The sequence below is a fragment of the Sus scrofa genome, chromosome 8 (genome assembly GCF_054392235.1).
Source record: "Sus scrofa isolate SSC_HxYL_T2T_F1_AM1 chromosome 8, Sscrofa_HxYL_maternal_Yorkshire_Landrace_v2.0, whole genome shotgun sequence".
NCBI classification, from domain to species: domain Eukaryota; kingdom Metazoa; phylum Chordata; class Mammalia; order Artiodactyla; family Suidae; genus Sus; species Sus scrofa.
The window spans coordinates 62,122,028-62,143,727 of record NC_139390.1 but is presented as its reverse complement, the minus strand read 5'-3'; the positions used below and the strand labels follow the sequence as shown (position 1 = coordinate 62,143,727).

At 45.7% G+C, this 21,700-nt stretch overlaps 1 protein-coding gene across 1 annotated transcript in view; it reads right to left on the bottom strand.

Annotated features, from left to right (window-relative positions):
* Positions 1–6,553: 6,553 nt before the first annotated feature.
* The window catches only part of SPMAP2L (sperm microtubule associated protein 2 like), a 43,387-nt gene continuing 28,240 nt past the window's right edge, over positions 6,554–21,700 (bottom strand). The window contains exons 7-9 of the mRNA XM_084972334.1: positions 12,265–12,396; positions 9,642–9,817; positions 6,554–7,370 (exon numbers count right to left, since the gene is read on the bottom strand). Of these exons, the coding sequence (XP_084828460.1) occupies positions 7,256–7,370; positions 9,642–9,817; positions 12,265–12,396 (423 nt within the window). The 3' untranslated portion in view covers positions 6,554–7,255. The remainder of the gene's footprint in view (positions 7,371–9,641; positions 9,818–12,264; positions 12,397–21,700) is intronic.

Here is a 21,700-nt window from a genome sequence, read left to right as displayed (position 1 = left end):
AAGAAAATCTGTTGTGGAATGTAAGCTTTTTTAATTTTTAAAATAGTTTTAATAATCTTTCAATGAGACTTTGTTTGTTTTTAGGGCTGCACCCACGGCATATGGAAGTTCCCAGATTAGGGGTCAAATTGGAGCTACAGCTGCCGGTCTACACCACAGCAACAGCGACATTGGCTTTGAGTCGAGTCTGCGACCTACCCCTCAGCTCATGACAATGCTGGATCCTTAACCCACTGAGCAAGGCCAGGGATCGAATCCACATCCTCATGGATCCTAGTTAGATTTGTCACCACTGAGCCACAACGAGAACTGCAGATGTTAACTTTTTCAAAAAGATTGAGGTATAGTTGACACACAACATTATATTAGTTTCAGGTTAATTGTTTGAGACTTGTATACCTTGCAAAATAATCACCACAATCAATCTAGCTAACATCCAAGAGTTTTCTTTTTTTCATCTTGGGGATTTCCAAGAAGCTGGACAATGGCAATTAATTTAGAGTCATCCTGGTTGTGCACGACTCAGTCTGATTCTCGGGCTACAACTTTCTTTTCCTTGAGAGGCTGCTTTGCATAAATAGCAAGCAGGCTGTCGCTGTGGTCCCCGTGTCCTAAGGTTAGGAACAAAGCCTGGTTCCTGCAGATTTCCTGACCTCAGAGTACTCTGTGTACCCCTTCCGCAGGGCTCCCTTCACTCCAGAAAGCAGGGCAAAGAGAACACAGAGGTCTCATCAATATCAAAGGAATACATAAAAGAAGCCACGAGAGATCCTATTGCCTATAAACAACTGTTAACCGGCGAACCACTGTTTCTCCCACCTGTGGCATCTAGAGCCTTGCTATCTAAAGTAGTAAAGTGTTCACCTAGCAGGTGGCGCCTTCAGGAATAAAATGCCTCCCTCGGGACCTCAGAATGCACCTGTATTTGGACGTAGGGTCTTGAAAGATCATTAAGTTAAAATGAGGTCATTACGGCTGGCCCTAATCAACATGACTGGTCTTCTTTTCAGAAGAAGAACTCTGCACACAGACATGCAGAGGGAAGACACAGGGAGAAGGCTGCCTCTATACGCCAAGGAATGAGGCCTCAGGAGACACCAGCCCTGCTGAGAAGTCGGCCTCCCTGCCTCCAGAACTGGGGAACCTAAGTCTGAGGTGGAGGCCCAGCTGCAGTCCTGTTTCCGCACCCTGGAGGCTGACGTGGAGCCTCCGCATCACCAGCAGCAGCAGCAGCGCACAGGGCTCCATTTCCCCCTTGCCCCACACCTGCTGAGCCCGAATCCCTGGGGAGTGAAAACCTGGGATCTGGTTCCAAGCAGACCCTAGGGGCTGGGGCAGCTGATGGGGGCAGTGCTGGGCTGGAGCTGGGCTGCCGCAGGGACCAGCACGGTGAACCGCTGAAAAAGGGGGGCCTGGGCCTCCCCTCGGCATTCTGGCTCAGCTGGTGGAGGGTGCAGGGGGGCTGTGCTTTTTCTCCAGCTGCCCCGTGGCCTCGCAGGGCCTCAGGTACGGCGGAGGCGCGTCTACAGCCCGTTGGCGTGCTGTGGAAACGCGCAGAGAAGGTGACCCAGTGCAGGTCCTCTGGGTGCTTGAGGGCACGTCACAGCTCCTGTGGGAGTTCCAGAACAACCAGATTCCTTCTCTGGTCCTTAATGAAGCCTCTCTCTCCCACCCGTGACTGGATGTGACACCTAGTTTTACGCATCAACCTGACTGTCTGTGGGCATTCAGGCTCACGACGCTCTGCAGTGTGTCTATTAGGGTCTTTCCAGACGACATTAACCACTCGCACTGGCGTACTGACGGCCCGCCCTCCACCATGTGGGCAGGCATTCCCAGTCCTCTGAGGGCCTGAGGACAACCCAACGCAGGAAAAGGTGGAATTGGCCTCTCTTCTCTTGCCTCATTGCTAGAGCTGGGATATCTCATCTCACAATCTCAGGCCCCCCAACTGGGGCTGACGTCATCAGCTCCCTGTGTCTCAGGCCTTCAGACTCCAACCAAACTACACCACCACAACATGACTGGTCATGCTGCTGGGTCTCCAGCTTGCAGATGGCAGGCCCTAGAACTTCTCATGCTCCATAATCTCATGAGCCAGCTCCTCATAAGAAAACCCATTTAAATAGATAGATGATAGATTTATAGATAGATGGTAAATAGATAGATGATAGATTTATAGATAGATAAGATAGATTTATAGATAGCTAAGACAGATGGCAGATAGATAGACAGACAGACTATAAGTAATAGAAAGGAGAGAGGGAGGAAAGGAAGAAAATGTAGTGGTTCTATTTCTCTGAGAACCTGGGTCAAGCACACTGTCGAGGAGGTAAGTGCACCTTAGCAGACCTGAGCAGACTGACACACGGGGTTGAAAGGGAGAGACCCAGGGGTTCTGGATCTGGCACCATTGTCCTTTAGTCTCGCGTGGAACTGGAGGTGAGCAAGGCCCTTCCAGAACAGCCTCAGGACTGTGGAGCCATTTCCCCTACAGAGTTAGTTAAGCTTATATTCTAAGTGTCTGGGCTTCCTGTTTGGGATTTTATAAACTCCTCTCTGCTGAGGTGTACATACTTGATGAGGTTTAAGCATCTGGTGTTGCCGTGAGCTGTGGTGTAGGTTGCAGAAGCGGCTCAGATCCTGTGTTGCTATGGCTGTGGTGTAGGCTGGCAGCTGCAGCTCTTATTCGACCCCGAGCCTGGGAACTTCCATATGCCAAGGGTATGGCCCTAAAAAAATAAAAAATCAATTTTAAAAATCACATTACTGGTTAGTGACCAACCAAGGGTCTGCCTGATTCCAAAACTCAAGTTCAAAACTACTATATGATATATACCAATTTTGCCTCAATTAAAAAATAAAAAAGAAATAGTTGAGGTCAAATTTTAAAAACATGTATTTATATTTAATATATACCCATATTTAATTGTTCCTTCTGGTTCCAAAAGAAGCTATTTAGAATTGTTACCAATTTTTAAAACAATCTGGGGAGATTGTTCAACATGTTTAGTCTCAGTCTTTCAGATAAAACTCCAGAGTACAGAACATTTCTTTGTTCAAGAAAAGCAGCAAATCTACAATTAAATACAATAAAACAACACCCAGATGATGCGTGGTTTAGCACTTTGGTATATAACTTCTGGTTTTGTTTTTCAGTAAGAAATCAAAACAAGGTAGAATAATGGCTTCTCTATCACTTCACTGTAAGAGTGTAATTGATGGTAAAACTAGTAATATTTGGGAACCGAAGAAGTTAAAATCACTACTTAAATGTGAGGTGCTTTCCTGCTACTGCTTTCCAATTACAGCTACCAGAATGATAGTGGTCAATTATTGTTAAGGATCCAGTGTTGCCACAACTGTAGAGCAGGTCACAGCTGTGGCTCGGTTTCAGTCCCTGACCCAAGAACTTCCATATGTTGGAGGTGCAGCCAAAAAAATAGTGGTCAATTATTACTCATCAGTTCACTATTTAGTAAAATGAAACACCCATTAACAAGGGGGAAAAAGGAGAAAAGATGGTGGAGTAGAAGGACTCCTGCTCACCTCCTCTCTCGAAAACACCAACATTGCAACTGGCGGTGAACTGCCATCAACAAAAGAGACCATTCACAACGGGAAGCTTTCCTTTTTACTTCCCTGTAAAAAACGCTGATGTTTATTAAATAGTTATTTATATTGGTACATTAAGGCAGTTGATTTTCTTCACACTAATTTTAATACTGAGTTCCCAACTGCATTCATGAGGACTTGGGTTTGATCCTTGGGCTCGCTCAGTGGGTTAAGGATCCAGCATTGCCGTGAGCTGTGGTGTAGGTCAGAGACATGGCTTGGATCCAGTGCTGCTGTGAGCTATGGCTGTGGTAGATCGTGAAGGGTCTCACTGACATCACTTCCCAAAACGGAAAATCTTAAGTTGCCTAAATTTCACTTTTCTACTAAGGAGAGAATCCCATTCTCCACCTTTCTCCTTCTAACAGGAAGCTAAATATCACCACGGGCTATAACAGGAGCAGGTGTACAATCACCTGGGGGTAAAAGCTGAAGAAAGGTGGGCATTTACAGCAATTACAGGTAGCTAAGAGGGCTGAGAACATCACTGAACTTCTCAGTGAGGTTATTTTTTTTTTCTTTTTTTTTTGCTATTTCTTGGGCCACTCCCGTGGCATATGGAGGTTCCCAGGCTAGGGGTCCAATCGGAGCTGTAGCCACCGGCCTATGCCAGAGCCACAGCAACATGGGATCCGAGCTGCGTCTGCAACCTACACCACAGCTCACGGCAACGCCGGATCCTTAACCCACTGAGCGAGGCCAGGGATCGAACCCGCAACCTCATGGTTCCTAGTCGGATTCGTTAACCACTGTGCCACGACGGGAACTCCTCAGTGAGGTTATTATAAATTTGGTAGTTCATCGTAGGCCTCTGCAGTATTCCTCAATGAGATTATTCAATTATAACAACTAATTTTTTTTTCTTTTTAGGGCCACGCCTGTAGCATATATATGGAGGTTCCCAGGCTAGGGGTTGAACCAGAGCGACAGCTACTGGGATCCGAGCCAAGTCTGTGACCTACACTACAGATCACATCAATGCTGGATCCTTAACCCACCAAGCAAGGCCAGGGATCGAACCTGCGTCCTCACGGATACTGGTTGGGTTCATTAACCACTGAGCCACGAAGGGAACTCCTCCTTAACTATTTCTGTAAAGGTAGTTTTTGGAAGTTTTACTCTTTAGGAAGTTTTCAATTTACACACAAATTCATAATAAAAACAAACACAGGCACATACATATATGAATATGCACGAAATGAGTGTGTATACTCCACTGAGAAAGTAAAAATAAACTCAGATTAAATACCAGAGGAGTTCCAGTGGGTTAAGAACCCAGCATTGCTGCAGCAGTGGCGTAGGTCACAGCTGTGGCTTGGATTAGATCCCTGGCCTAGGGACGCCCATGTGCTGAGGGCACAGCTGAAAAATAAATATACAACTAACCAGAAACCAGGCAGAAGAGGGATGCAGATGGGCTGTCCGTCACTTGAGGTGGTGGTGGAGGTAAGGACGGTTGTGTGGCCGTCCTGTCTTGGTTTCCTGCTATGATGAGTCACGATGCTGGGAATGTTACTTGTTGGGAGTGGGGGGATCACCACATTTGAATGTCACATTCATTAGGCTCTAAGATGCTTGTACCCAAGTCAAAGGGAGGAAACAGGCAGAAGGGAAATATAATTTAGCAATTTAAAAACACAACTGAAATTGAGGCAAGAAACAAACAATCTGCTTAAATGTGGCTCAAATATCACAGGCTCTCACATAGCTTTTACTCAGTTTTTTTTCTGGTTGTGTCCACAGCATGCAGAAGTTCCTAGACCAGGGACAGAACCCGTGCCACAGCAGTGACAATGTCAGATCCTTTACTGTAGGGCCACCCGGGAACTCCCACTTACTGAATTTTGATGGATATCCTTGAATAGATGTTTCTTCATTAGCTATTTGTCCCAAGGGCCATTTCCAGAAACTGTAATTTTAAGATAATAACAATATTACACATTTTAGAGGAGGGTGATCACTGGCATTCCTCCTGCCATCTTGCCAGAAGTCCATCTCCTCGGAGCACATCTTCACAGGTACATTCACCATGTCCCCAAACTTACAAACGTTGAAGGTGTCTCAGAAATGTGCTTGGGTTTTATAAATTTCATGATTTATCTGAATCCCAGACAAAGTCCACTTGGACTTTTTGACCTGCAGGCCCAATGTGGGGGATTTAGGTGATTTACTCTAAAAGCATAGAAAATGCATCTGCTGTGCAACCAGAGCGGAGACAAACCACCTACCTCGGCCCGGCTGGAGAGTGTGGACCATGAAAAGGGACCAGCCCTGGCTATTGGATTCAAATCCAATAGCGATTACACATGGAGGGGACAGACAACCAGGTCCTGGTGCACAGCACAGAGAAACACACGCAAGGGCCTATGGGACCTTAGTGGAAAAGGGTATTTTAAAAATATATATAACTGGAGTTCCCGTCATGGCACAGTGGAAACCATGAGGTTGAGGTTCGATCCCTGACCTTGTTCATTGGGTTAAGGATCTGGTGTTGTCATGAGCTGTGATGGAGGTCGCAGACGTGGCTGGGATCCTGCATTGCTATGGCTGTGGTGTAGGCCTGTGGCTACAGCTCTGATTAGACCCCTAGCCTGGGAATCTCCATATGCCATGGGTGTGGCCCTAAAAAGCAAAAATAAATAAATACAAATAAAAAGCCTATAGCTCTTGGCCTATTTTAATCAGAGCTAGGAAAAGAACTGCATCCCCATATTTCATTTTAATCAATAAACCCAACTTTTTTCCTACCTAACCACCCCCCCCCCACAAAAAAGAAACCCAAAACCAAAACCAGGACCAAAAAAAAAAAAAAAAAAAAAATGCACTACTGTACGGTCTTGCCTCCTCATGGCACTAGTTATCTCCTTAACACAAAGGCCTCAGAGAGAACTCATTCATCTGTAAAAGTGGTTTTCAAATAAGTTCATTTTCCTGTAAGTCTATATAAGCCATAAGAGTTTAATTTGCATAATACTAATCCATGGAGAGAATAAAATAAATTAAAAAACTATGGGCAGATGCATCTGGACAAAGCCTCAGACCACTTACCAAATATCTTGCTTTTTCTGACATTGATAAATGACACTGAGCACGTGGGCGGGAACAGTGATCAGTGGAGGAGACCCACTAAGTCACGGCAGTCAGCTCCCTAGATTTCATCTACAGATTATAAAAACCATTTTAACTCACCCACAAAAGCTTTTCTGTTTCTAGGTTATTTTTCGGTAATTAGGGGACACGGGAAAAGTGACACAGATCGTGATTTCAGTTCTCAGGGTGCCAAGGCCAAATCACCTACTGGAAAACTCGGATCTTGCAGGGAAAAGCAAAACTGGCAAATGTAAGAAAGTGTTTCTTCACGTCTGAGCAGTGAAACAGCCCAGGGGCATGTGAGCGGACCGTGAGGACCAGAAGGCAGGCTGCCGTTTTCTGTTTTATTACATGTCGGAGGCCCCAGACCTGATGTGATTACAGGTGACAGGAGCAATTGCTATTCCAGGTCAGAGTGGTGTTCCTGGTCTGTGTGTTGGAGGTGGGGGTCGGGGGTGGATACTGCTGGACAGAACCAGACTAGGGAACTAAGGTATCTGTTATGTCTTCTAGAAACATAACTGCTGGTGGACTGACGTGGCTTGTGTATTTAACGCCTGAGAGGTTCTGCCAATTCTTGGATCCTTGGAGAACACCGTGTTTTCAAGGCAGCTGGCTTGACCTTAAAGACTTCTGGATCGTAGTATATAATGTGCATAGGACTCCTGAAATGGAGAAAAAAAAATTCAACCTGAAATAAGAAAGAGGAACAAACACTCCTCAGGCACCTGCTATGCGTTAGGCATCATGGCACTGTCCCATTTGGATTTTCATAAAATAGGTGTCATCACCTCCTGGTGATAAAGAAATGAAGGCTCAGGAAAGTGGTAAGAATGACCTATGGCCAAATCTAGATTGGATATGTGTCAGATTCCAAAGTCTTTCCTCTTTGCACAGAAAGTAAATTCTGGAAATTTGTTAATAATTTAGCAATGCTAAAGCAAGCCGGAAAGTCAGTCCTCGGGGAACTTAAAGAAATCAATGTTTTGAAGTTTCCATTCTTAACCTTGACCACCAAATAATAATTTTGCTACCTGAGTAGAATCTTATTTATTTATTTTTTCTTGTCTTTTTGCTATTTCTTGGGCCGCTCCCGCGGCATATGGAGGTTCCCAGGCTAGGGGTCGAATTGGAGCTGCAGCCACCAGCCTACACCAGAGCCACAGCAACGCAGGATCCGAGCCGCGTCTGCAACCTACACCACAGCTCACGGCAACTCCGGATCATTAACCCACTGAGCGAGGGCAGGGACCAAACCCGCAACCTCATGGTTCCTAGTCGGATTTGTTAACCACTGCGCCACGACGGGAACTCCCTGAGTAGAATCTTAGAACTTGATCTTACTCTTTTCTTTTGTCAATGTACAGAGAGTGACTGTCATTTCATTTGATTTTGAACATTTTCTTCAAGGAAAAATGCATTATAAAAATATTCAAATATTTCATTAATAAAACCAAACATATTTCCTATTCCTTGAGCTCGAGACTACTGAAGCTTCTTCAGTTAGGTTTTGCTGATGGTGCTTTAAAAAGGGGATCAGGTGTGGTTGCCAGTGGGGAGGGGGAAGGAGAGGGAATAGGATGGACTGGGAGTCTGGGATTAGTAGATGCAAACTACTGCATTTGGAGTGGATAAGCAATGAGATCCTGCTGTATAGCACAGGGAACTATATCTAGTCACTTATGATGGAGGATAATGTGAGACAAAGAATGTATACAACGTGTGTATGACTGGGTCACTTCGCTGTACAGCAGAAATTGACAGAACATTGAAAATTAACTATAGGAGTTTCTGTCATGGTGCAGCAGAAACAAATCCGACTAGGAACCATGAGGTTGCGGGTTCTATCCCTGGCCTTGCTTAGTGGCTTAAGGATCCAGCGTTGCCATGAGATGTGGTGTAGGTCACAGACACGGCTCAGATCCCGCATTGCTGTCGCTGTGGCATAGGCTGGCAGCTATAGCTCTGATTTGACCCCTAGCCTGGGAACCTCCATATGTCACAGGTTGGGGCCCTAAAAAGCAAAAAAAAAAAAAAAAAAAAAAAAAAAAATTAAGAATTACAAAAAGAAAAAAGAAAACAAAAGAAAATCATCTACAATAGAAAAAATAAAAATCTTTTAAAAATTAAATAAAAAAAAGGAGGGATCAGGGAGTTCTCACTGTGGTGCAATGGGATCAGTGGCATCTCTACAGCCCTAGGATGGGAGTTCAATACCTGGCACTGTGGGTGAAAGGACCCAGCGTTGTGGACCGCATCTGATCCCTGGCCTAGGAACTCCATATGCCATGGGATGGCCACAAAATAAAAATAAAATAAAAAGAGGATCAGGCATGAATCCTCAAAGGTAACAACATGAATTGAGGTCCAAGGAAGTTATGGGGTCTTCTAAAAAATGAACAGGAGTTAGAGGCAATTTCTTCTTTGTGGAATATGTTCTGATTTATTTGAAATAGGTCATACATGTGTATGACACCAGAACACTGAAAAACACAAAAGCCTATTTAGTGAAAATAAGCCTCCCTCCCATTCCAGCTCTCTAGGCCCCCAAAGAACCATGTTACTAGCTTCTTGTCTGCTCCTCCAAGATGGAAGCAAATACAGGGCATGTATATATTTCTTTCTTACACGAATTGCAACATGCTATGTTTCTGTCCTGTACCCTGTTTCCCTTAACAATATATGTTAGATAAATAATCCCACACCCATAGTTACGGAGTTGACACCTAGGTCTCAAGCCCAATACTAGTCCACTAACACTTCTAACTATAGCCTTATATTTAAGGTAAGAAGCCCAATAAATGGAACAAGGGAGATGAGTTTTAAAATTTCTTCCACTTCTACAGTTTTTTTTTCGCTGAAATTATTAGGTCAACTTTTCCCTCTCCCTGGCAACCCTAGGCTTTCCTGTCCACCTCAGCCTTAAATTGACATACCTTGTATTGGGATTCGCTAGTTCTTGAATTCTGGGAGATATTTTGGAATGGAGAGCAGCCCGAGACACAGGCCAATGGACATCACGGGGAAGTAGGTAATCCCGATGTGGGGGCCTGGCCCTCGCTAGAGCCAGCGTCCGAGGGCTCGCGCTGGCTAGCAGGGCAGCACGGGATACCTAGAGGGGAAAGACACAGAGTGTGCCCCTAATTTCACCGCGTCTCCCCTTCACAGCGACAGCCCTAACAGAGTCACTGTCGCCCCGCTCCGGATTCCACTCCAGACCCTCCTAAGTGGTCTCTGTGCTGCTGAGGGAGGAAGGGGCATTTCAGTGAGTGCGCGCCACGAGCCAGGGCTGTAAGTGCCTTGTATCTGTGACACCCGTCACCGACAACTCTAGGGGAGGTGCGTTCTGAGGCCCGAGCCAGCCCTGTCACTCCTGGCTCTGACACCTTGCAGTGGCTCTCCACCGGCTCCTCGCGGGGCTGGAAGGCCTCAGGATCTGCTGCAGGCCTCAGAACGCACCTCCTCTTCCTCTGTCCCACCCTGGTGGTGTGATCCTGGCCACTGTCAGCCCCTGGCCCAGTCCCTCCCACCCAGGCCCTGTGCACCGGCTGGTTCTGTGTGAAGCGCTCTCTCCTTGTCTCGCCACGGCTGAGGAACTCAGGTCTTGAGATTCAAACATCACGTCCTCAAGGAGCTCCTCCCTGACTGGCCAAGATCAAGCTCCCTTTCTGAGCACCCTCCTCCTCCGAACCTACTTCATCTTCTTCATGGCCCTACCTACACCTCACTGAGCCCAGCTAGTTCATGTCTTATCTGCTTCTCCTCATTAGGATGCAGCTGTCTGAGAGAAGGCCTGGATTGCCAGAAGCTGGGCTGGTGCTGGTGCGTGACTGGTGCTGAATAAATACCTACATTCAGTTGACCGACTGATTGACTGACTGAATGACTGAGTGACTAACTGATCAACTGACTAAATGACGGACTGACTGACCAACTGACTGACCGACTGACTAACTGACTCCTTTTGCTTTTACTTTGGAAACCACCTCTGCCAGGAGGCTATCCTATCTCGTTGCTTTATTGGTAAAACAGGAACCATGGCATAGAGCTACTATCCTCTCTCTTAACGTGCTCATTAAAAGAATTAGGACGACAGCAAATACCACTCAGCAGCCTTGAAAATGTTCTATACTGAACACTGACCCTAATCCATATCATCTGATACAGATGAGTTTGGGTTCTAAGAGTATGATTACCTGCAGTAGTATCACTTAAAAAAAAAAAAAACTTTTTAAACTTCTAAACAATCCTAGCAAATAAAAAGGCTGCCTCTAATTCGCATCTTACACATGAAGGAAACTAAGAACCAAGTGACTTGCCACAGGTCACCAGGTAAGTCCCTTTGGCAAACTCCCAAGGGTTTTTGATTTCCTAGGGAATTTCCTAACAGCATTCCATATCAAATCCCCGGGTTCCTGTAATGAGGGTGAAGTTGGTCTGACTTCTGGAGTTCCTGTTGTGGCTCAGCAACCTAAGGACCCAACATGGTCTCTGAGTTCAAACCCATTCAGTGGGCTAAAGATCCAGCATTACCACAAGCTGCCCATAGGCCTCAGCTGTGGCTCCGATTCAGCCCCCAGCCGGGGAACTTCCATATACCATGGCTGTGGCCCTAAAAAGACAAAAAGAATGTGAAACTGGTCTGACCTCCTTTAGCAACACAATCCTTAGGTATTTATTAGAAACCCCATTGGGAATGGGCCAGGTAGTCACAGCCACGGGTGGGGGCGAGTGTCAGGGAGCAGGGCGGACAGCAGGCCCCGTGTGTGTCCGGTCCCCACTCAGCACCTGCCTTACCTGCGATCACAGGTCCTCCAGCCTGGAACCAGAGCTGCCATCTTTACAGCCCGGCTCGCTTGGCTCGATCCAGGGCCGCCCCAACTGGAGGGCGGTGGTGTGTGTGGCGTGTGCTCTTCCTTTCACCAGAACGTTCTCACTCAGATGCCTCCTTCTCAGTGCTCAGGTCTGGCTCAAATGCCCTCCTCGGACAGGTGTTCACTGACCGCCACACGCAAAGCGGCTTACTCCCCCGCCCGGCCACAGGTGCCCCTTTTTCCTATTTTATTTTCTTTATGGCACTCATCACTCCCTGGCATTACCTCATCTGCTTACTTGTTTATTTTGTGTCCTGGACACAGTACCTGGCACACACAGAGTCCATGTTCTTCATCCCCCCACCCCAGCCCTCTGCACATGGGTGCCAGGTCTTCCTTCCTGCCACACACCATGCTTTCCAGGCTCTCTTTTCCAGTGACTTTGGTCTATGCTGTGGAGGTAAAGCCCCACCCTCAGAACAAGAAGAAGGTCAGCAGGAGGGGGCCAGGGCCACGGCGGGAGTGTGCCGGCAGGGGCGGGAGGGGGTGGCGGGGGGGGGGAAGGGGCCAGGGCGGGAGGGGGTGGGGGTGGGAGGGGTCAGGGCAGGAAGGGGCCAAGGGCAGGAAGGGGACAGGGCGGGAAGGGGGATGGTGGGAAAGGACCCAGCGCAGTGATGGTGCCAGGGCAGGAGAGGCCAGGGCAGGAAGGGTCAGGGTTGGGGAGGCCAGGGCAGTGATGGCTTACCGGACGGATGGGCATTTCATTACTTTCTCTTTCAAAGCACAGACCCTCGATCTTAATCCTGGGTTGGGCAAGGTCTACAATTCTTGGAGTTGCAACAGCATTCAGGGCAGATGTCGAAATCTTGGTTTCAATCTAGGGGAGAACAAGAAAACAGTCCCTACCAGCATCCAACAATAAACACTATCTGGATGAAAATGACAAAGCTGTGGGGACCAGGCTTCTCATTAAGGCCAGCAGAAATTATTAAGATCTTGCAGGTACCTGTGCTCAGAGCTGAAAGGATCAGCTTCCTGCCTTCTCAAAGTAGGCTGTCTAGATTCCAATCTAGCTTTTTCTGGAACTTACCGTTAAACTAAAGACAGGGGGGGTGGGGAGTGACAGGTACACACAATGACTAACAGATAAATGGCCATGCTAATCAGTACAATGATAAACTCAGCCACAGGAGGGCTTGGCCTGAGCACATGAGAACACTATCGGGAGAGATCTTCTTCATTCATAATTCTGCTGCCCTCTGGAAACCAAGGTTCACATGATCACAATCCCCAGGCTTCAGATGAACTGAAGCGGCTCTCTTCTAACTGGAACAGGTAAGACCACGTACCAGAGGCCGAGAGGGAGACAACAGTGCATACCCATGGCCAGTGGTGAACTAGCCCCCAACATACTCCTAACCCCTCAACTGTGGAAACGGGTTCCAATGACATGGTTTCCTACTGAAACTACTTATATCCAAACTCAAAACCTACCACATGACGTGGAGGGGGAATCGAATCAATAACTGGAAATAAAACAGGGTTTGAACCGTGGGTGGAAAAGTCACACACCAGGTGTGCTCCAAACCTCTTCTTGTTTAAAACAAGGATGATAACGATAGTAGCACTGACCATGAGTTACACTTATTCATTCATTCATTCCTCAACTGGGCTATCATTTACATTTCTACTTCACTAACGGAGAAACCAAGAAATGGTGATGTTCAGCAATCTATTCAAGTTTATTCAAACAAAGGTCCTATGTATCTGCATAAAACTAAGAAGTGCTAATCAAGCAGTTCCAAAGAGCAAAGCGTTGTCTCCCGTCAGGGTCTGGGAAACCAAAGAAATACATGACAACCACTGCTTTCAATTAAGGCTTACCATCACAAAAGAAATAAAACAATCATTCATTAATTCACTTCCTTAAACAAGTTTTTTGTTTGTTTGTTTTGGTTTTTGGTTTTTGGAGGTTTTTTTTTGTTTGTTTGTTTTTGTATTTTTGCCTTTTCTTGGGCCGCTCCTGTGGCATATGGAGGTTCCCAGGCTAGGGGTCGAATCGGAACTGTAGCCACCGGCCTACGCCAGAGCCACAGCAACGTTGGGATCCAAGCCGCATCTGCAACCTACACTACAGCTCACGGCAATGCCAGATCCCCACTGAGCAAAGCCAAGGATTGAACCTGCAACCTCATGGTTCCTAGTCAGATTCGTTAACCACTGAACCATGATGGCAACTCCTTTAAACAAGTTTTTTTAAAAAAATTTTTTTGGCTGCACACATGACATGCAGAAGTTACCAGGTCATGGATCAAACCCGAGCCAGTGCAGTGACAATGCTGGATCCTTAACCACTAGACCACCAGGGAACTCCAAATATTTCTTAATCAATTATATTATGTAAGATACAACAAAGAATAATAAACTGGTACCTTTCCTTAAAGAAGTCTTCCTTCAAACAAACCATAAGCCTATAAGCAAATCATTGATCACTTGATATCCACAAAAGAGAACAGGTAAAGTTTTGAGGAATTACAAAGGAAGGATGGGAGGATCCAAGAAGGTTTCTCTTTTCATGAATAAAGAAGCATTAGATGGGGCCCCAAAGGAAGGATCGATTCTGACAAGCGGAGGGAGGAGAAAAGCGGAGGGAGGAGAAAAGTGGAGGGAGGGAGATGGAAGGAAAGTCTAGACAGTAGCAAGGAAGCCAACCTTGTCTGACAAACACCTCTGCGATTAGGTCAGCGTGGAGGGTGCTGTGCACAGCCAGCCAAGAACTGGAACAGGGGAGAAGGACTGAGCAGGGACGTGGGAAGTGGGAAAGATAGGAAGTTATGGCCAAGAGAAGAAAAACAAGGCCATATCTCATCTGCCTTCTTCTAAAATACTTTTAAAGTGACAACAATTTAAGCAAAAGCATACCTGAATAAGAATAGATCAATGTAACCAAACAGAGAATTCAGAAATATAATCTAGCACAGTGGTTCTCAATTTTCTTTGATCTAGAGCCCCTTTTCAATTTTTTAATTGAATAAATTTGATATGGAACATTTTTTATTCTCTTAAAAAGTGACTGAGAGCTCCCAGAGACATTTAAGATAATCTATAATTTCATCTAAAAAAACCATTACACAGTAATACAAGTATCTTTATGACAACAAACTATATCTTCCAAAACAAAAAATGTGAGAAGATTGGTATGTGTTACATTTTTGCAAATCTCTTTAATACCCAGCTTAAGAGGACACTTGTGCTTAGTTGAAGTCTATGAAGAAAATCCAGTCTCACACAATAGTTGGAAAAGAGCATATTTTAAGAGTCTTTTCAGATAACTGGGGATATTCTTGGGTACTAAAATAAAACTTAACTAAGTGTGGATTCTTAGAAAATACTAGCTGCAATGTCCTGTAACTGTCGAGGAGCTTTTCACACTCCATCACGTTACCATCCACTGGTCCACCTGCACATTGAAGGGACCTTTTACTCGAGTATGATTCTGGCGTGCAGATTACTTAAAAGCTTCTGGGGAACCTTGATGCATACCTAGGCCACATTTTAAAAAACCATTGCCCTAGAATAAATAACCTTGTGTATATGATAACTGCAACAGTGAATAAATAAGGGCTGGGGCAAGGGCAGATTCTTACCCTATATTTTATACAAAATGAACTTCAAATAGACTGAGGAATGAGCTATTTTAAAAATAAAAAGAAATCACAAAAATACTACAGGAAAATAGAGAGGACTGGTAGTTTGCACATAAATGTTCAACAGTTAGCTCCTCAGAGAAAAAGACTACTCTGTAATGCTGCCAATTTCTATAGTATAAAAATTCCCACCACGGTCAGTTTTAAACTACCAAGGTGAGGAGTGCCTGTCGTGACACAGTGGTTAATGAATCCAACTAGGAACCATGAGGTTGTGGGTTCAGTCCCTGGCCTTGCTCAGTGGGTTAAGGATCCGGCATTGCCATGAGCTGTGGTGTAGGTTGCAGATGCGGCTCGGATCACACGTTGCTGTGGCCCTGATGTAGGCCAGCGGCTGCAGCTCCGATTCGACCCCTAGCCTAGGAACCTCCATATGCCTCGGGAGCGGCTCAAGAAAAGGCAAAAAGACAAAAATAAATAAATAAATAAACTACCAAGGTGATCTCACTAAATGTGAAGTTGGAATGACAAAGGTTGACTCTTTGGGAAGATTAATAAAGTTAATTTGCTAATCCCAAACAGGGCTGATGAAGAAATAAAGAAAGGAGGGGAGACCCAGATGGCAGAGCAGCTGGGAGTGGATCTCAGCTTCTCCTGCACATACCAACCCCAGTGTATGGAGAACGATTCACAAAGAACACGCAGTGGACACCAGCAGAAGACCTCAGATTTCCAAGGGGCAAGAAACCCATCACACAACTTGGGAGAACAAAAAGGAAAAAGGAAGGAGAAGAGGTAAAAAGGAATCAGGAGGGAGCAGCACTCCAGAGAGGGAGCTGTGAGAGAGGAAAGGAACCGCACCCTCAGGCCCCTTCACTGATGGGGAGACCAGCCCAGATGACGGAGGGACTGCAAGACCTGGAGAAAAAATGCTGCAGCTGGACTGAGGAGGCCAAAGCAGAGAGAGAGCTGCACAGACCATGGGCACCACGGCCTCAGACAGCACAGCCTGGAAACTCAGGTGGGGGCTGGGTGCTGAGACCTTGGAAACCGAGGTCAGCTCTGGAAGAGGATGGGGTTGGCTGTGTGGGGCTAGTGAGCAGTGCTCCATGGCCAAGGGAGCCTGGAAGGGGGCCTGAGCCCACTCAGGAAGCAAGGCACCACTGCTGGGGAGGGTGAGGGAGGAGAGTGGAACTGCCATAGAGAGGTTCCTATTGGGTTCCATAGGAACCTCTTTCTCTGGGCTTACCTGGGCTCTCAAGTAGCAGGGAGCCTTGTGCACGAGCTAGGAGGACAGGGGCAAGATCGCTTCAGCATCTCAACTCCAGAGGTGCCCACAGCCTCCCACACTAAGAACCTATGACCAGGCACTGCGGCCACCAGTCACCTCAGGGGTCTCCACTTCGGAGGGCCTTGCAACTGAGAGCGGTACGCTTCCCTCCACCCCCACCCCTCCCACAACACGCACCCTGCCACTGTCACTGCCAAGGACTCTGGGCACTGCACTGCCCCCACCTCCGCATGGGTCCCCACCACTGTCAAAGGCCTGGCAACCAGGTGCCGCCTACAGGCGTTGCCCATTGCCCCCACCCTGGAAGCAGACACAGGTTGTGCACCTGCACACCCACTGTAAGGGATAATAGTCTGCACACAAGAAGGAAAGCGACAGCAAGTATCCAAACCAAAAGCAGCCCTCATGCCAAATAAAAATAAAAATAAAAAATAAAAAATTGTAAACCCATGCAGGCACCCAGGGGCTCTCCCCCATATAAACAGCCTTCCAAGAATACAGCAAATAATTGTTTTCCCTAATCTCACTGAGTAAGAAAAATATAAGCAAAATGAAGAAGCACAGGAACCTTCCCAGTTAAAAGAAGAGGAGAATTCCCCCGAAGGAGCAAACAATGAGGCAGACCTCTGGAGTCTAATAGAAACCAAGTTCATGAGGAGGTGATGAAAATACTCAGGAATTAAGAATGGTATCAACAGTAATCTTTTAAAAGGAACGAGAAACTATGAGGAACCAAGACATAAAAGGAGAAACTGATGGGAATACAACAGAAGGAGACATGAACACCCCACTTACAACAATGGACAGATCCCTAGCCAGAAAATCAACAAGGCAACAGAGGTCCTAAAGGATACAGTAGAACAGTTAGACTTAACTGATATTTTCAGGACATTACATCCCCAAAACCCAGAATATACATTCTTTTCAAGTGCACAAGAAACATTCTCAAAGACTGACCACATACTGGGGCACAGAACCTTAACCAATTTAAGAGTATAGAAATTATCTCAAGCATCTTCTGTGACCCCAATGGCATGAAACTAGAAATCAACCACAGGAAAAGAAAAGAGAAAAAACTGACTACTTGGAGACTAAAGAACATGCTACTAAAAAACTAATGAGTCATGAGGAAATCAAAAAGGAAATTAAAAAATACCTTGAGACAAATGACAGTGAAAACACAACCATACAAAATCTATGGGATGCTGCAAAAGCAGTTCTTTTTTCTTTTCTTTCTTTTTTTTTTTTTTTTTTTTTTTGATATTTGGGGCTGTACCCGCAGCATATGTAAGTTCCCGGGCCAGGGGTTGAATCAGAGCTGCAGCTGCTGGCCTACACCACAGCCACAGCAACACTGGATCTGAGCCGCATCTGCAACCTATGCTGCAGCTCACAGGATCACTGGATCCTTAACCCTCTGAGTCAGGCCAGGGATCAAACCTACATCCTCACAGAGACAATGCTGGGTCCTTAATCCACTAAGCACAACAGGAACGTCCAACCCAATTTTTTATTTTATTTTAACTTTTTAATTTTCAATTTTTTGTCTTTTGTGGTTTTAGGGCCACACCCATGGCATATGGAGGTTCCCAGGCTAGGAGTTGAATGGGAGCTATAGCTGCCGGCCTACACCACAGCCACAGCAACACCAGACCTGAGCTGTGTCTGTGACCTACACCACAGCTCCCGGCAACACCAGATTCTTAACCCACTGAGCAAGGCCAGGGATCAAACCCACATCCTCATGGATACTAGTCAGGTTCATTAACCACTGAGCCATGACGGGGAACTCCCCAATCTAATTTCTTAAATAGGTAAAAGCTTGATAAGTCAGAAAACCATTTCATTAATACACATGATTTTGTCTGCAGAAAATCCTAAAGAATGTAAAAAAAACCCGCTAAATGCCGGAAGGTACACAAATGCCCACAAGCAAATGACCAGTGCTCAGCACTGATAGTCACCCAGGAATGTGCATTGAAGCCGCCACCAGATACCACTATTCATTCCCTAAAATGGCTAAACATTTAAACACAATTTAAACACGGACAAAACCAGTATAGGAAAGTCTGCCTAGCATCAGGATCACTTATGCATTGCCAGCGAGATTCAACACGGTACACTTATGTTGGAAAATACCCGAGCAGTTTCTCATAAACCTAAATATACGGCTACCTATGACCCAGACATCCCTCCTATAGGAGTTTACTTGAGAGAGATGCAAACACAGGTCCACAAAAATATTTGTATGTGAACACGCACAGCCACCTTATTCCAAACAGCCCCAACTGGAAACGTCCCATAAATGATTCAGGGGAAAATACATACACACACACCCCCTCCACAAAGGAGCGAAACTGACAATGCCAACAGACCGAAATGTTGATTTTTGCAGATTTTCAGTAAATTTGAAATTACCATTGAAATAAAAAAACAAATAAATAAAAAATAAAAAGCAGGTACATGTTTTAAGAGAATTTGGCCTGTAAATACTTACAACTGCAAACTGAAATGTCTATTTGACTTAGAATTTTGACATTAAGTTGAAATCTTAAGTTTACATCATTCTGAGATAGGCTGGGTCCTGGGACCATTTACTGGCATGCCAGCACCTGGACAAATGTCTCCTGAGCAACAGAAGGACAATAGTGAATTAAAAATAACTACATGCGTATGCAAAGTTGGGGCAAAGTGTGAACAATAAGATACAAAAAACCACCTGCTGAGCAGAGGCAGAGAGGGGACTGCATATGGTCCCTGCACAAGACACCAAGGGGGCAGGGCGGGGTGGAGGTGGCAGGGGAGGGCAGACCACCTAAGCCACCCCTCCAGCCTGACCCACTGATCTGCCCCGACCCTCACCCAGGTAAGGAACAAGCTTGCCTCCCCTGGGGGAGCAAGGAGCAAGCAGGGGCACCTGCGTCCTGTCCCCCTCACCTGCCCCTGCTGCAGCCCCAGCCCCAGTACAGCCTGGTCTGAATTCCTCACCTGGCCTCCTATCAATTTCTAGTGATTAAAAAATCCAAGAACCTGAGTCAACATCAATTCTTACAATGGTAAAAAAAAAAAAATTCAGGTTCACTGTATTTCTAAGTTTACTGAATTAGATTTTTAAATAATTATTTAAAAAATAAAATAAAATAATTATTTAACATTTGAGAAGGTTTTATTTGTTAATGTAGATGGTTGAAGTAAAATACTTTAAAAATAAATCAAACTTAAGGAGTTCCTGTTGTGGCTCAATGGGTTAAGAACCTGCCTAGTATCCATGAGGATGTGGGTTTGATCACTGGCCTCACTCAGTGGGGTAAGGATACAGTGTTGCTGTGGCTGTAGTGCAGGCTGACAGCTGTGGTTCTGATTCAGCCTCTAGCGTGGGAACTTCCAAATGCCACAGGTGTGGTCCTAAAAGAGCAAGAAAAAAGAAAGAAAGAAAAAGAAATCTATTTATAAATATCGTTTAAAGTGTCTGAAAGTATTTAATTAAGTTTGGAAACCAAACATTATTTAGGACTCAAAAGTAATTGTCAAAAACTGCTAGAATTATAAATAACATAAGATTTCCAAGCTAAAAAAGCCTAAGAAAGAGATTTTCTAATTTGAAAATTTAAAAACTGGCTATTAATTATTTAAATCAGGAGCATACACACCCCTGTTCAAGGAACCAAGAGACTCACATCATTGGATGTGGAAGTTTTTTCTCTTAAGTGCCTATAAATTCTTTGCCACTTCTCTCATTGGGAGGTGGTGTTTGTGTCCCTACCCCCTTGAATTTGGCCAGACTTGTACCTATATCAACCAATGGAGCATGACTGCAGTGACACAATGTGACTTCCAAGGCTAAGTCATGACAAAAATGTTGGGCCTCCCTGATTCTTTGGGAATGCTTCCCCTCAGGACAGTCCATTTCAGGGTACTCTCCCTGGAACTCACTGCCATGCTGAGCAGGCTAAGCCACAAGGAGAGGCCATGGGCAGGCAGCTGCCAAGTAGGTCTTCCCAGCTGGGGCCAGCCTAGAAGCCATCCCAGCTGAGGCATGACCAATAGGTGTCCTTACGGACCCAACATTATACCCGCCCAGCCTGGCCCCTGCCAAATTCACATGCCGAAGTCTAACACCCCAAAGCGATGGTTGGGGGAGGTGACTGGGTTAGATGAGGTCATGAAGGTGAGACCGCCATAGTGGTGTGATTCAAGACAAGGAAGAGAGCAGAACCTCCTCTGTGCCCACCTGCACTGGGGTCATGTGCCACACACACAGCAAAAGGGGACTTCATCAAGAAGACCACCCATAGGCATCAGAGCTTGGCTTTCTCGGCATCTAGAACCGGGAGAAATACATGTCCGCTGTGTAAGCTCTGGTACTTCATCCCAGCAGCTCCAGCTAAGACACGTCAAGAAGCCCTCAGCTGACTCCCGGCCCTACCATCTCAGACATTCAAGCTATTCAGCAGTGTCCCAACTGAAGCCCCCAACATCAGGAAGCAGACAAGCCACACCAGTTTGCCCTGTCAGAACTTCTAGCTCATAAAGTCCCGGAGCATGATAAGGGCTGGTGTTTTCCATCCCTGAGTTTGGGGTGGTTTGGTACAAAGCAACAGAGAATCAGATCAGAACTTTAAGGATGAGTTCTCTGTTCAGACACACTGGGTTTTACTACCCTGTGTAGGGTCGGTGTTTTACCAATTGAAGGTGTGTTGCTCGCTTTGTGTCTCTGTGTCACATCTGGGTGATTCTTACAGTGTTTCAGACTTTTTTCATTAGGAGTATATTATAGTCATAATGCTGCTCAGCAATTCAGATGTTACTATTGCCAAAAGATTGACTCAGTGAAGGCTCAGATGATGATTAGGTGTTTTTTTTGTTTGTTTGTTTGTTTGTTTGTTTGTTTTTTTAGCAGTAAAGCAATATTTATGTATTTATTTATTTTGGTTTTTTTTTAGGGCCACACTTGTGACACATGGAGGTTCCCAGGCTAGGGGTCCAATTGCAGCTACAGCCGCCAGCCTACACCACGGCCACAGCAATTCGGGGGATCTGAGCCGCATCTGCGACCTACACCACAGCTCAAGGCAACGCCAGATCATTAACCCACTGAGAGAGGCCAAAGGTCAAATCCGCAACCTCATGGTTCCTAGTCGGAATTATTTCTGCTGCACCACAATGGGAACTCCAGTAAAGCATTTATTAAATTAAGGTATATACGTTGCTTTTTTAGACATAATACTATTGTACACCTGACA